This window comes from Tachysurus vachellii, chromosome 23, assembly GCF_030014155.1.
Source record: "Tachysurus vachellii isolate PV-2020 chromosome 23, HZAU_Pvac_v1, whole genome shotgun sequence".
Lineage (NCBI taxonomy): Eukaryota > Metazoa > Chordata > Actinopteri > Siluriformes > Bagridae > Tachysurus > Tachysurus vachellii.
The window spans coordinates 4,640,287-4,657,652 of record NC_083482.1 but is presented as its reverse complement, the minus strand read 5'-3'; the positions used below and the strand labels follow the sequence as shown (position 1 = coordinate 4,657,652).

Below are 17,366 nucleotides of genomic sequence, written 5' to 3'. Positions count from 1 at the left end.
CACACAAATATATACACACACACACATATATACACACACACACCATTTTGTTAATGGTGAATAAAGTTTAATAAAGGTTTTTTCCTGGCTAAATTAAGTAATCTTTAATCTTCCACATAGTAATGAAGAATTAAGAGAATAAATAAAGGCCTCTCACTCACTGACTTTAAACAGATAAAATTTAAATAGGAAGATGATCCAATTACTGTGCATTTCATTTGTAGAAATGTTTGAAATGTGCCAATAACTGACACACTGATTTTTTTTCTTTTATTTTTCAGTGAGAGATTAAGCTAATTAACCACAAAGACATATTCCCTTAACCTTTTTTTAACCAAGGGTGGCAATAATTCTGTTTCTGACTGTATAAGAGAAAAATTAGTTAATAAGATTTTACCCCAACAGCTGTTCCAGCCTCCAGAATGTTTTTGTTTTTTTATCTCTTCTTTTAATTTTCATTTTGTTCAAAACAAGGTGCCTCTGTTGCCAAACTGTGCTGCTACTGTCTGTTTAGCAGCACATGCAGCCCTAATCATTTTAAGCCCTGCTTGAGTCTGTGCTTCATGTCATCATGAAACAAAATAATCAATGCATATTTCAGAGAGAAGGAGCTAATTAAGATAATGGGATTTTCTCTCTGGAGTGGCGCCTACCATTCAAATTCAGAAGCCTGTGTTTCCAGCTGAAATCTGTAATGTGTGTGTGTATGTGTGTGTGTGTGTGTGTGTTTTAACTCTGTCTTTTTCTGGATAGTTTATTCCTGTGTCTCTGTTTCGTATTTGTCTTGTACATATAATCAGCATCATTACAAGCAGATGATAAAATATAATTACGTGAAGGTGAAACGCTGGCATTTTAACACATTTATCAAACAATGCTCATGAAAAAACAAGTGGAGATTCACTGAAGCAAAACGTATTTGGCATATGAAAAGAGGAAAGATCCACAGGACTGCAAATAAGAAATGACACGATAGGCAATTCATAATACACTGAAAGAGTGAAAAACAATGTAAAAGCTCAATGTACATTTTATATTAAACCTCACTAGTTGACATTAATGCTGTAGACAGTTGAGTAGCAATGGTAGTGCTTAAGATTGACTACCAGGGTGTCTACCAACAATAAACACATCTTATGTTCTACAAAACACAGGGAGAGAAAGAGAGAGAGAGAGAGAGAGAGAGAGAGAGAGAGAGAGAGAGAGAGAAGTGATTCTTCTTTTAGATGCTTTATAATAAACAAGATGCTCAGCTTTTATTCAGGTGTCTACACTTATTATAGCTTTTCTTTTCAAGTTGCTGTAATCAATTCCCAGAGCTTTCTGCTATTATGCAAAAATTATGGATTCTAGAACAAAAAACGACCCCATTTGTTACTGTCTCTATAACTAATACATGAGCACTGAAAAGCTACATACGCCGTGCTCAAAACTACACATTACATCACCTGCATAGCACAAAAAACAAAAAGAAAAGATTTTAAAAAATAATTATTTAAAAATGTCATTCATGCAACAAGATCTGGTTTTAAAAGTCATTAACACAGCTTTAAAAAGCTTGGATCAAACTAACACCCTGTGTAAATACTAGCAATTATTTTCTTTTCTTTATTATTAGTAATTTAAAGGTAGGGTCTCTGATATTTGAGAAATGCTTCTGAAAACTGCGTTAGGCCACCAAACAAAACAGAAATCAAAACAAACGTGTAGCCAATGAGCAGAAAGGGGCGGGTCTTGTCAATAGAGAGAGTGTTCAGTGCGCATGTGCACATATTCACAGATTGGAGTTTCCCGAGTCAATAACTCCTGAGCTAAACGCTGTTACTACACAAAACGCGGTTGTAGCTGCCTCTCTACATTACTACCATAGAAAAGAGGTGTTATTTGTGTAGTAACAGTGTTTAGCTCAGAAGTTATTGACTCGGGAAACTCTAATCTGTGAATATGCGCCAACTTCCTGCTCCTTCAGTTCTCTCCAGCGCTGGAAAGCTGATCCTATATTAACATGGTCCTACTTCTTACCTTATCGTAATCCTTTCTTCGCTTTCTTTCTTTGTTTTTATCCTCCATGTCAATGTTAAAACCGCTTTCTGCTAATGTCACACATGCGCACTGAACACTCTCTCCGCCGCATATTGACAAGACACGCCCCTTACTGCTTATTGGCCACATGTTTGTTTTGATTTTTGTTTAGCTTGTCGTCCCGACTCAGTTTTCTGAAGGATTTCTCAAATATCGGAGACCCCACCTTTAATGTCAGGTTGAATTTAAAAAAAAAAAAAAAAAAAAAAAAGTCATTATCACTGAAATTTAAGAAAAACCAATTGTAAAAATTTACCATTCTTCTTCTGATGATCTTTAGAAAATTCAGATGAGTCAACTTCCTGTTCCAAATATCAGAAATCCAAAATATTTCAGAGAGGTGAATGTGATCAGAGTTGAGTAAATATTTAATGGACAAATCACAGGAAAGGATATTTCAAGCATGAGAGTTTGGGATTTCACACATGTATGCAATAATACTGATTTCTGAAAAAAAAAAGTTTAATACAATGATTTCAAATTCAAAATAAATTCAAATTTCAGGGTAGTTACAGCAGCCTGGGACTTTGTGTTGTATCTGCTTAATCAATGTTATTTATTAGGAACTTTACATTCCTTTTCTTACACATTGACACCTCAATTATATAATCATCTAAAATATACCTTATTATTATTATTATTATTATTATTATTATTATTAAGAGTTTTGGCCAGTGATTGTTTTCTACACTACATTTTCTCCACATAGATGATAGTAAAATCTTTGCACAAATCATGTTTTCGAAAAATGGTCACCTACGGTAGAGTGAATCACATCCGAGTGTGTTTATCTACTTGGGTGAGATTACACCACGGTCCTTATGCAGTCCTGGCCGTGTTCTCCAGCGTCTCGCTAACCACAGGCCCAGTCAATTAGCTGCACCTGTGTCTCATTAGCACTGTGTGTTTTAGCTCTGTTAGACTCACTCAGCTTTGTGAAGTCGTGCTACTGGTTCTGTGTGTGTGTGTGTGTGTGTGTGTGTGTGTGTGTGTGTGTGTGTGTGTGTGTGTGTGTGTGTGTGTGTGTGTGTGTGTGTGTGTGTGTGTGTATGTGTATGTGTATGTGTATGTGTGTGTGTGTGTGTAAATAATTACAAGCCAAATATTTAGTTTCTTTGTAAAGAAAATGGAAATCTGTCTATCTTAGAATTGTGTACCACAGTGAGGTAACATTGCTGTACTTCTTTTAAACAATGCTAGAAGAAACGGGACAAAAATGTAAGTCTGGAAAATATAATTCTGTGGTAAGAGAAGCTGAAAGCCAGTAATAGTTTCACAATTCTGGACCAAAGCAGGTTTGAAAATAACACTGCACCAGCAGATGTGAAAACTCTTTTTTTCCCCTATATTACTGTACTGTAATGATTTATAATCCCACTATATAGTGTCACCCGGAAGATTTTATTTATTATTTATTTATTTTGCGTGTGTGTTTCTTTCAAGCTTTTCTCCTCATGTCATCCCAGGGTCTTTTCTTTGCTTAGATCTGCATCAGGATTTTTATTTTGGAACAATGCCTGCTGATGAGGAACACACTGTACAATTAAAACCCAAGAGACAAAAGGGGAAGATTGTTAAACAACTGTAAATAGAGACCTTAAAGCTCCAGAGTTTCAACTACACATTTTCAATGATAAACCTGCCATCACATCTTTAGTGTTTATTTGAGATTATAAACTGCCTCTATCTCAGTCTCTTGTTCACTCGGTGACACTTTATTAGGTATACCTGTCATACCTGCATTGGTGCATTTAGGTGTCAGTTGCTGTATCAGAATAGTTCACAACATCTGGTCTGCATATGGTTTGCATTAAAGTCCAGGGCCCGTATTTATAAAGATTCACAGAATGATCTGAGAGAGCTCCTAATTTAGCTTTAACATTTCTAACTATCAATCTTATCTTAAGAGTGATTCAGGACCATCACAGAGCAACTCTGAACATGGAAAATATAACATCTTTTATCTTAGAGAGGAGGCAGGGCTTAACCTGTTAGTAGGTATGACATATTCTTTTGAAAACTGTGATTGGTTGTTCAATAAAAAAAAAATAGGAGCGCTTTTAAAATCTAGTCTATTATAAAGTTTCACTTTGTCTCAATGTTAAGATATTTGAGTCTATATCGTGTAGGGATTACATTTGTGTCCGATCATATTAGAGATGTGCCAACATCTGTATGTAATAAATGTAATATTTCGGTGCTGTGTCGAGATGTTATCTCTAATATGATTGATCAGAAAAATAATCCCTACACGATCTAAACTGTATCATCTTATTAACTCACTATCATTATTAAGTATTGTATACAATACATTTCTTCTTCCTCCTCACCTTTCAGCCATTTTCTCCTATGATAAAGAAACTCCTAAACAAAGCATGTGTTTGCAGTTATTAGATCACATTAACAATGAACGTGTCACTCGTTTTTGTGATAAAGTTATAATTTTGGAATTGTATTATTTATACTACAATGAATACAGTGAAATGGAATAATATTTCAATTAAAGTTTATTATTTTTAACTGATTTATTAAAACATATAGATGATGATCAACATTACAGGCACAAGAAACAAAGGATTACTGAAAAAAATTAACCTGAAAATGTGGATGATTTACAAATGCAAAACATTTTTAGCAAAATTCTAAAACAATCAATTTGTCCAGATCACCACACAAGGTTTAAGGAATAAAACACAACAGTGTGTAATATTATAGTGAAATAATCAATAACAGACTGTCCTAGAGGGTCTGTTTTGAACTGGAAGTGGAAAGTAATCAAAATGAGCAAAATTCAATAATTAGACCAGTGAAGGTAAATAATGAGATAAATAACAAAAAATTTAACATAAATTTATGTGATTTGCTGCAACAACAGAGGCTCTATTACACACACTACAGGAGGTTAAAACAAATAGTCTAAAAAGCTCTAGTCTACACTGAACTAGTTTTTATTTTTTATACATTACCAGATCCACTACTGTGTTGTTGTTTTTTCCCAGCGCTCAGTTTGATCAGCTGAAATACTTTTCTGGGTCTTGTGAAATGCTGGGTGTTGAAGAAAACTTCTACCCATTTCAAAGGAGGCATATAAATATTTAAAAATGCTGAGAATAATATAGAAACACTTGTCATGTACAAAGCAGACGATAAATAGCTCTAGTTCATCTTCTTATAAAAGGAATCTAGTTAATTTTGCTCTTTGTACAGAGAATTTGTGCAGACACATTTTCTGCATCATACTGTATCATGAGGAGAGAAAAAAATGACTCTGAGTGCTTTGGCCTAATTGTCATCCAAAAGTGTTTCTAATGTATTTATTTAAACCCCAAGCTATAAATTACCAATGTTCTATTATCTATTACAAACACATTGACATAAGATTTAAAAATGCAATTTTTTTCTAACCATTGTAGAACACGATCTCATATTTTCTCACTGGAATTCGTAACAATTTGCTGGATTAAAACAATTTGGATTAAAAAATCCGCTGTATCATCCTCACTGGTTTGTTTTCATACAAATTTCTCATTAACTTGCACAGGAGCACATTAATCCCACCCGTAAGTGATTATCTGCTAAGTTATAGTGAGGGGTCGTAATGACCTAATGTAATTACAGACAGAATTAATAACTACAGAAGCATGTTAAATAAATTAAATCAGTAAATGTTTTAATTCTGCTGTATTTCCTTGCATTTAACTTGCACACTAATGGATGTGGTTGGCACACGGCATATTTGAGCTGGAAATCGACATCACGCAGAGAACAGACATGTTAGCTTGCCAATGCTGAAGATGGCCATCCAGCTCTGAGCCCAGACTGAGGTTGCAGATGGTGCAGAATGAGCAAAGAATCTGTTTTAGAAAGCTCATCGCCAGCATTCTTTCCCATTCCAGAGTGAAATAGCATGACACAGACATGTCCACTAAAGAGCACCTGAGGCAGATCACAAACATGATAATCTCCATTTTTATGTCACAGGCTCATGTGAGGTTAAAGAGATGTCCTGTACACTGCTATGTAATAAAGGAATTCATGAAAACCACAGGGGGATCTAGCAAATTGCCCAAAACAGTGCCCTAAACTTAAACAAAAAAAAAAACATCAGGATTTCTTTAAGAAATTGGGTTTGACTACACAAGTATTCTCAGTCAGATCTAGTTATGCTCATATGTCACACAGAGAAAAGCAATAAAGATGCTATGCAAATTAAAATACATTTTTCACAAGTTCACCTTAAACATGCTGGTTTTATGCTTTGTGTTTGCTGTATCGAAAAAGGCAGAACATCCATAGCCATGCTATTCATGTTAAGTTGCAGAGTTCTTTGTAGAATAAATAGACCTCTGTTTGCAGATTTTTCTTATAAACTGCTACACATGTAAGGAATAATAACTGTCTAATCAACATCCAAAATGATGATGACCATAGCTTTCTGCAAAATGAGCAAAAACACCATGGATGTTAACTCATATTTGTGTGTCCTGTCTCACACACACCACTTAAACCGCTGGGAAATTCTATGAATAAAAGTTGGCCTTAATGAAGCTAAGCTTGTAAGACAAAGTCATTTTATTTTCAGCATGGTAAACACTGTTTGGTTTATAAGACTATTGATTACCATTCTGTCCTTGACAGCACCAATCAAATCTGATTAACACTTAGCAGTGTAACACAGTACAGCCAGGACAGGACTCAGTGTTGTTCTTATCCACAAAACATAATGGCAGACTGTCTCCTCACATAAATTCCAAAAGTGGTTGTAGTTTGAATTCTAAGAAAACCAATAAATGTTTTTTTTTCTTACTCCATATTGTAACAAAAACGAAAACTAATGAAATGTCAGAAACACTTAAGCAGATTTTTACCATTTACACACTAATTTTAATACATGATATTAATATATGACATAATCTGAATATCCTGGATGGAAAAAACATTAGTAGTAATATCATACATAAGACCCTCCTGAGCTCACAGACACCCACGAATGGCTAGTGTCTCTGTGATTGATGGGAATGAGAGTATGCCATCCCTCATCCCATCCAGCCATATTTGCTTTCTTGGACCAAGCCTCCAATAGCTGTGACATTGTCAGGATTTACAAGAACTTCAGATGCTAGAGCAAGCATTTTCTGCTGTGTTTCTTTTATTGACACCCCCCCCCCCCCCACACACACACACACACAATGTATTAATTAATATATTAATTTAGAAGGACTATCACTGACCCACCTTCAAAACCAGTCATGCTGGATGATATTACAGGCAGCATAACATTCCCAAGGCATCTACAGACTCTGTGCTAAGTGTGAATTTGGTCTCGTCTGTGAAGAAAATGGGACGCTAGTGGTGGACCTGCCAATTCCACAAGAGGATCTCAGGGCACAGGTTCCACAAGAGGATCTCAGGCCCTCATACCACCCTCAAGGAGTTTGTTTCTGACAGTTTGTTCTGAAATATGATACCAATAGCCTGTAGGATGTCATTTTGTATGACTGTGCTCCTCCGGTTCTCCTCACATATAATGGTTCTGCTCCTGGGTTGTTGCCATTCTACAGCTTTGTCCAGCTCTCTTTGTATAACGATCCTTGTGTCTCCTCTATGCTCTTAAAACTGTGCTGGGAGACACACCAAACCTCCTTGCAGTGGCAAACAAAACAAAATCAGTCAGGAATAATAAGGAGAAAGCAATTGTCTGTGGCCATCATATGCAAAACCTAAAATAAGTGTGTGTGTGGTATAAAAAGTTTAAACAAGACTTAACAATCTAGCCTTTTCAAATGGAACTTTCCATTATCATTTTGCATTGGTGTTTTTTGTATGTTCTGTTTTGATATTGATGGCCTTATTGAAGAAAACACACTATTTTGATTTCCATTAATTCATCAAATAATGTCAATTTCTGTCTCTAAAATCAGTTCTGCTATAATGATTGTTATAAAATCGTATCTTGACTGGTAATGTGTCTTTGGATGTTATGCCATTGTTGTGGATTTTGCTCACACAGTTGAGCTAAACAGGAGATTTTTCTGGCCTTGAGCAAATCAACTGGAAGTAAATTGCCTTCACAAAATGCAAAATTCCCATGATTCATTGTGCCTTTGGAAGATGACATCTATCCAACAGTGTTATTTGACATATTCACGGTGGACAGATCTGAATGAGAATTGTACTATGAAGTGAATGGAAATGACTTGAAAGATAAATTCTCTCCTGCGCTCGAGCATTATTGTGGAATAGTCCTACAGGAATCATATGCTCAAAACCTCTAGTTCTATTAGTGAGTCAGGTGTCTTTAAAAACACAGACACTGCCCTGGAGCAGGTTTGCTTTGGAGATGGAGCTGATGGAATTGAGTGTGCTAGTAAAATATTGAGCTGATGTTATGTCAGGGTGGTGTTAAACCAGAGCAAAGCCCAAAATTAGTTTAAGAATCCCATGTGGTAGTCTGCCGTACTGATGTCTGATGCAATGTCAGGCACAATAGACTATTTAAAAGAAATTCCTTTTTTAACTCTCTTTCTTTTCCTGTTTTGTGTTACAGTCTACAACAGACCTTTTCTCCTCTTATAAATTTGGCTTTGTGGAACAATTTTGGTACAAAAACACTGGCCAATTAGCCAGCCTAAGGACCAAGTCAGGGTTAAGAATCTTTCTGTCTCTCCTGTTATTTTTTTCCGCCCACATAATTACTCTACTTTTTACTCTATTAATAAACCCTTGCCGTGTGAGGATTTTCTGATGAGACTTTGAAGAAGATAAGCAATTAAAGAGAAATGATAAGAAGCTAGCCTAATTCCTGCTCTTTTGTTAGTAACTGACTGGTTAATTGAGGTGGGTGTATTCGAGGAAGAAGAGCTCACAGCCCTCTCTTATAATCACTGGCACTGTGATCACTATGACCTCTTCTGAGTCCAAGGCCAAAGTCGATAATATGTCAAGATGGCATCCTCCCTCTCTCTGTGAGTCCCATTCAGTCTTGAATAATGAATTAATGGAGGAAATGTTAGGGGAAATTTGAGTTCTGAGTAAATGTTGGAGATTTTTATAAATTAGGCTGACCTACTAATACAGCTGCTGTCAATTAGTCAATCAATCTGTCTATCTATCTATCTATCTATCTATCTATCTATCTATCTATCTATCTATCTATCTATCTATCTATCTATCTATCTGTCTGTCTGTCTGTCTGTCTCTCTGTCTGTCTGTGTCTTAACATCCGATTCTAATATTATACAACACATTCAGAAATTTTTCTAGTGTGCTGTTATAGAGGGCACGATGGCTTCTTGGTTAGCATGTTTGCTTCGCACCTTGATGTTCAAGGGTTTGTTTTCTGTCACTGCATCTATGTGAACAGAATTTGCATCAGGTTTCCTCATCCAGTTCTAAGCCTTACATTGCAGGCTGATTGGCATCTCTCAATTGCCTTTGTGCCCTTTGTTGAGGGTATTGTGTTCTGAGTACCCTTGAATAAGCTCCAGGTTTCCTGCAACCCTGTAAAGGATTGGCTTTGGTTGGATATTATTGTTGCTATCCACAGGCCAGGACTTATATGGTGGATGATTTTTGAAACGATGACAAACTGCACATCTACAAATAATTTAATTCAAATTTTATTTGTATATGGCTTTTAACAATGACAAAAATTCATAATAAAAAGGTTTAAAATAAATGTATATTTATCTCTAATGAACAAGCCAAAGGGAACAGTGGCGCGAGGAAAAATTCCTTGAGACGATCTGGGTGACACCAGTGTGTGTGATTAATTCATTTCATTTCTTTAACTGTATATAGACAAGTGGAGTTGTGTAACCTGGAACTTTTGAGCAACTTATACATCGGTGTAATTTTTGAATCCATTATACATTTAACATTAATGTACTGTCCTTTAAAATGTTTATGTTATAAAAACTGTCACACGGTTTTATAACATGCTGTGTGCTAACGTGTCCTACATCTCTGATTAAATGTTGAACGTACACTGTGTGTGCAGGAACTCAGCCCTGGTTTATTGGTCTAACTGTAAAGCATAAAAATATCATCATAATATTTAGTTCAACTCAATTTTATTTTTATCGTGCTTTAAACCATGGATATTTTCACAAAGTGAAATGCTATAGAAATATATAGATTCAGGATATAATTTATTGATTTCAAGCAAGTCAGCTGGTGACAAGGAAAAACTAACTCAGGTGATATCAGGAAGAAATCAGGAAGAAAACAGCCAGACTCAAAAGAGAACCCGTCCTCCTCTGGGAGACACCGGAGAGTATGATTATAATTAATCTACTTTCTAGAACTGTGTACTATATGGTCAAAAGGTGCAATTGCTTAACCAGGAAATAACATTTTTAGTCAATTTTACTCCTTACTGAGTTCATAAAAGTAAATAAACTCCATTTAAAGAGTGCATGCAGGCAAATTAGCTAGCTACACACTTAGAAACTGGAATTCTGTTTCTTTCAGTATCACATTTCATTTGTCTTGTTATATTTTTTGTAATACGATATTATACAGATGCTTTGTCCGATGCCACAATGCAGCAATATGCTTTAATATTAACTCGAGTAGCTTTTGTATACAGTACTTTTCTCTGCTGCTACAACCGTGTTTGTAGCTGCCCCAGGAGTTTGATGTAATCATATCATCCTTCCTTTCTTGTAGCAGTGCTCACACTCTGAGATTTTTCAGGTCATCGGTGAGAATGTCACATTATACATCCTAAGACCAGCACTCTAAACTCATGACCAAAGATAATCTTTTGCTATTGCACGATTGTGTTTGCAACAGCAAAACCGAGCTGAATATTTCACCGTATAAGACCATGTGTAAGCTTGGTTTAACTCTTATCACACCACCCCATCCTCTATAACAGCATGCATCACAGTGTTTTATTCCTTACTTAAATAAAATAACTCATGCAGTTTGTTCATGCAGGTCCTGGCGTTTTAGCTAATTACCCATGATGCATAGTTTCTACTGTATCTAGTGAACAGTTGAAATAATAAGCGGGTTTAATGGCATTAGCACGGTGCTGTGTGATGAATTATGAATGTCGTTACAAGTGAGAGGAAACGCTGGGACTCACATACTGTGACAGAGCAAAACAGTGTGCGGAAGAAAGCAAACAAAATCAATGTGGAGAATAATTCCAAGGAGTGTATTAGTTGTTTAAGCAGATATTTTATTGTGAGTACTGACAGTGCTGTGATTAAATTATGCTTATGGTTATAAATGACTATACATTTTTATTTAACATGAGACAAGATGTTATGTTCAGATGTGTTCTGTTATGTGGAGTGTGGAATTCTGTATGCATTGCTGAGTATTAATGCACACTGGTAAAACTGGAGCATTTCTGATAGAGCTCACTGCATTATAGCAGGTTATAACATCACTCAGTTTTCTCAAGTCCTTGATCTGCCTTTCCATGTAAAGTCTAGAATAAATACAGAACTGTATTATTTAAAGCTGTTGTGCTCCATTTTTCTCTAAATGTTTGAACTACCATGTAAATTGTGAACTTGGCCTCGAGAACAGTCTCTATTCAGAGAGAGAGAGACATTGCATGCTCTCCTCTCTTCTCAGCCGCTATAAATAAAACTAAAGATTCTCCTGGGTTTATATTACAGTGCAATCCTAGTTTGCAGTGGACGTGCACTGCACAGTGTCTGCCCTTAATGCATGTTGGTTTGGTGGCACATCCTTTGCCTTAATCACTGACACTCTGCTTCCCTGAAGGTACTGAGGCCATTAGTCGACTTGAAATGGTTGTCAGGCCATGTATGGAAAAGCCCATTACAGAGAGAGAAAGAGAGAGGGAAAGCAATGGGAAAGATGGAGACAGAGAGATTATACCATCCCCATGGTGCTTATTTTTCCATGTCTGTATTTTCTTCTCTTCAGTAGTTTAGGCTTTTGGCAATTTTCCTCTTCATAGCTGTTTTACTCTACTTTTAAACCAAAATATCTTTTTTATGAGTTAAAGTGTTAATATTAATTTTGTGCCTTTTTTTTTTGCAGCTCCTTTGACCGACAAACCTCCAAAGATCCTCTTTCCTGCTGAAAGCAAAATTAGTATCATGGAGATGCAATTAGGTAAGAACCCTGGGGTTTCTTTAAGCACCTTGTTAATGCCAGACTGAAAATCAGGGTCATCCCATGTCTCTGTGTGTTCCTCTGCCTGATACATCATGTACAGTATACAGTATGATGCATATTCACAATGCTTGTGTGAAGGTGATGTTTCTGGTTTTAGGTTGTTTGTGTATGAATAACATGTGTTACATTATTTTACATGATTATTTTTCATGTACTTTTTATACATTGTGAGTGTATAGACTTGCTTGGATTATTGCAGCCACACAAGAATAGCCTTGCAGAGCAGTGACAGGTCAAATACTTGATTATAATAGGACTGAAAAGCTTCCATTATGGCATCCGCCTTTGAAAATGAATTTGTCATGGTCAGTGTACATCAGAGAAAGGCATTTGGAGAGTAAATACCTCTGTGATAGAATGGAGAGGAAAGACCCACATCCTTCTTAGGTGCAATTCAGAAGACTTCCATAGTGACGCAATATGAATTAATGCGACTGCGGTGTAGATGTCAGAACAGTTGAAAGAACTGAGCGATGACATACAGCCTGAAGGCAAAATATGAGAATCTTCTATGAATGGCAGCTCCCTGCTACACCCCTGCCCTCTGATCCACCAGAAATCTCTTTGCAAAACAAACTCATAAATGAATGAATTGCATTTCATTTCCACTCCATTAATATGCACATATGGAGACATTCTCGGGACTGAAACATTTCTTTGAGTTTTCCACATGGTACTGACAAGTGCATGTCAAGATCCTGCATCTTCTTACCTTCATGTTTAATATTCATCTACCAATAATGTATAGAAGCATAAATGGCCCATGTGACTGTCAGTTAATTAGGCAAATGTACCCAAGAGAAAGAGAGAAAGTTAAGAAAGTAAGTATGTGTGTGTGTGTGTGTGTGTGTGTGTGAGTGTGTGTGTGTGTGTGTGTGAGTGTGTGTGAGAGAGAGAGAGAGAGAGAGAGAGAGAGAGAGAGAGACATAGGTATTAAGACAGAAAAAGTGAAGCGATAGAGAGAGGGATGGGTATGGAGATGAATGCAAAATGCTGTTCTGAGTTAATCAACACCTCTTTCTTTCTTTTCTGCACTTTCCACATTTATTATGATGTTTTTTTTTTTTTAAATTGACAGTCACTTCACAGCTAATCACTGAGTTAAGACTCTACGTTCTAAATGCAAGGCAGTTAATCGGGAGAGCAGCGCTGCAGAATAACCAACTGACTTCAGTTCCTTTGAAACTTTGAAATGACCATTTTCAAGATAGATACGTTTGAGATTTGGTTGAGAAACGTGAAATAAACATGAAGGGTGTTTGCTCTTTGATGATACATTGCGCCTCTGGAGGTCTTTGATCATACCAGGTCTGCTAACATTCTGGTTTCTAGAAATAAATGACACCAGCAAACTATTGTCAATGAATCAGCCAAACCCAATTCCTATGGCAGTGACAAGAACTTGTATACACTGCACCATCACTGTAAGTAGTCGTATCTCAGAATTCTTCTCACCTGCCACTAAGGATTTTGGTGCATTGCCCAGAATGAACCGACACTGTTTGTTGACAGCACTTGCAAATATTCAGCGACAGTGACTTGTTTCAGCGCCTGGTGTCTGCCCCTGAGGCATGCTCAATTTGGGCTGGTCTCAGCTGGGCTTGCCAAAATGATGAATGACAACCCTTCAACCAAGTGTCCCTTGCCCCTGAAGGGCTGTATATCCCCAGCGATCGCCTCAAATGGACTTTATGGCAGCAAATTCTGTATCGGTCAGGCTCTATCGCCTTGCAATAGATCAACTGGAAAGTACCAGAAAGTTTCGTCCGACTTCTAGCTTGTCACCTTTGTTGATATGTGGGTTATGGCTGAGGCCTACAGAATAAGGCTATGTTTGGTAGCACTGCACTGGCTTAACCCTGTTGTGGAAGTGAAGCTTGATACCAGGAACTGAATGTCAACAAGCCAGTAGTAGACAAATTTAAGCTGATGAGCAATTTTTCTTTTTATGTTTTCCCCCATAAGAATGATCTAATATACAAAAATACCCCAGTGTATTTTTCTTCACACTGAAAGCAGAGGGCAGTCAATCATTTGATAGAGATCACAGTGATGAGTACAGCTTGTGGCATTTGTAATCAACCTTAAAGCAGAACAGGGAACAGAATCCAGTCATTTCAAAGCTCCTTTTGAAGCATGTACAATGTATCACTAAAATCTAAAATAGATAACTTCAAAAGCTTTTTTTTCTAAAATAAAATCCCAATAGTGGCTTGAACATACTTGCCGTTTCTTCGGTGCGGTGGTGAAAGTCGTACATGTGAGGAATGGCATTGAGATGCGGAAACGTTTTAGAAATGACCTAATGAGAGTTATGTTTTGCCTGAGGTAAAAGTCAGGGCTCTAGGGAAGCCGTATCATGGCTCTGACCTCAGCTACCAGACAAGCTTGGATGTAATGAATTTCACTGTAAAGTATATGTGACAAATAAAGACTTCTTTTCTAATATATCACACAGTAATGGGCTTATTGCTGCCCCAACACTGATCTAAGCAAATGTACTGAAAGATCACAGAATAGCTCCTTCAAATTCAGAGGCAACACATCAGAAGCTGTTACTCCTTGTCAGACTCAATGCCTTTTTGTTTCTCAGCATTCCTAATGAACAGCCGCTCACTCATTTGCTCTCAAAGAAAAAGTGCAGAAGAGCTTCACTCACATATCTGTGAGCTCTTTTGTTGTTGGAGAGTTAGCCAATATACTGTAGTAGACCAGACCAAACTGGATCCCAAAGCCTTTTTTGTGTGTATGTTTGGGGGTGGGTGGTGGGGGGGTGGGGTGCAGGCTACATATGTGTGATCAAGGGTTTTAGTGTTCTGGACACCCAGCAGATGTGAGCATTCTGGTGGAAAAAATAGGCATGCATTGTTTCTAGCAGATAGCACCCATCAGCACAACTGGAGCATTAATGATCAACCCCCAACCTCTCTCTCTATCTCTCTCTCTCTCTCTCTCTCTCTCTCTCTCTCTTTCTTTCTTTCTTTCTTTCTTTCTTTCTTTCTTTCTTTCTTTCATTCCCTTTAGCTAAAGAAAATAAGGCCATGCAGACACTGAATTTGCCAAATAAATTAACAAAATTGTAAGAGATAGAAAAAGAGAGAGATGTTGCAGTATTTCAGACTTTTGATCTTCAATCAATGAGCCTTTTTGTCCAACTGTTATTTTGCCACATCCCTTATGACCACTGCTGTTCTTATCTCACCATGCCGTCTAGACTCGCCCTGTTTGTTCTTTCCACTTACTTTTATTTTGCAGAAAAAAAAAATAGTTTCCATCTCTTTTCCTTCGCTCTGTCTTTCACTATTCCCCACTCTCTTTTTCCACTTTTTTTCTGTCCCACTTGCCTTTTCTGCATCTGTCTCTGATCAGATAGCCCTCTCTGTCTCTCTGCTGTCATTCTGTGCCAGTACCCCAAGCAGCTGCTCTCTACCCTGTGACACCTGACATTCAGCTTCAGCAATGATTTGTGACAAAGTACACCAGAGGGGTGTGGGAATGATTCTTCATGTTAGTGTCATGGGAGATTCAGAAAAGCAAAGAAAGAAAGAAACATCACATTTTCCTACGTGTCCATGCAAGCAAATATAAAATAATGTTGAAAATATTTTTTAAATATAATTTTGTAATATAATTTGTTTAATTTCAAAGTAAATTTCCTGTCCAGGGTTACCCTGTCATTTGCCCCAAGTATCCTGGGATCGGTTCCAGGTAAGCGGATAAGTTAGGTAAAGAATGGATGGATGGATGGATGGATGGATGGATGGATGGATGGATGGATAAATGGATGGATGGATTCAAGAACGTATGTGTGAAATGTGCATTAGGACAGAGATAATCAGTGTAGCTACAGTATGTTCAAAGTACTTTTTAGCACTCCAAGCACAACACAGTAAAATAGCCAGTAAATGACATTCCTTCAAAAGAAATATGATAAATGCTGTGTGATAAACAGATATCTCGTCTAAGCTTTATATGACATCTGTATAACTGCTTGCCTAGATCAGGATAAAGCATTTGCTACATGTCAGATCTTAGTAAATGGCAAAGGGACTGTTAGATCTCAGAGACCACTATGACCACTAGTGCTGTAACCTTTGGTTCCTTGGCCTCTGGGAGAAGTTCTAGCCACTCTCTCAAGGACATGCTTTTAAATCCAGCACAGTACACATTGGAGGCCATTGATTTTCTTGTCCTGTCTGATATTTTTCAGGCAGAAAATTATAGCAGAAAGAAGAAGAAGAAGAAGAAGAAGAAGAAGAAATGATCGAGATTCTGGAAATAAATCAGTGTATCTGTATGATGATGATGATGAGGATGATGATGAAAACCAGAGAATGAAAATAGAGGTCATTAAAACTGACATAAGCCAAAGCCACTGCAATGTGAAAAATATGTTTAGAGTAAAGCCCAGGAAGCAGCACAGCCAGGAAAAGATGACTATCAAAAGAAGAATGATCCTTAAGTAAGTATAAAGTTATGACTATTCCAGTCTTAAGGATCATTCTTTTTTAGATAGTCATCTTTTCGGCTGTGCTGCTTGTGGTTCTGCCATCTCTCTTATTGGTGGACTGCATGCATTCTCAGGCACCTTCAGTAACATTACATGTCACTAGACTCGAATGCATTTACTATTTTTAAATTTATAAATATTTTAAACTTACACTACCAGTCAAAATTTTTTGGACACTGAAATTTTCATGTTTTATTAAAAAAAAAAAAACATAATACCATTACAGTCAGTGGATATGCATGAATACCAATGATAATATAAATAAAATGCTAATATGAAATAAAAATTTGAGGAGGAAGAGTCTACATACTAGACTCTTCAAAATGGCTACCTTTTGCAGCTAGAGATGCCAAACAATTTCTAGGCATTCTATCAAGTAGTGATTCTAAATATTGTTGTGCAAGTTCACTCCAGAACTGCTGAAGGAGTGTCCACAGATGATCAGCACTGGCTGGTTGTCTGGCCTTAACCTTTCTGTCAAGTTTGTCCCATATTATCTTGATAGGGTTAAGGTCGGTTGACTGTGGGGGACGTATCATCATTCTCAGCTTTCCTTCTTGTTCTTTTTTTCTTCAAGTAGTGAAAATGTGTGTTTTGGATCATTGTC

General features: G+C 37.0%; 1 protein-coding gene across 1 annotated transcript in view; it reads left to right on the top strand.

Annotated features, from left to right (window-relative positions):
* Positions 1-17,366, top strand: part of LOC132839025 (interleukin-1 receptor accessory protein-like 1-B) — a 331,182-nt gene that overhangs the window by 199,137 nt on the left and 114,679 nt on the right. The window contains exon 6 of the mRNA XM_060859755.1: positions 12,112-12,186. Coding sequence (XP_060715738.1) covers positions 12,112-12,186 — 75 coding nt within the window. The remainder of the gene's footprint in view (positions 1-12,111; positions 12,187-17,366) is intronic.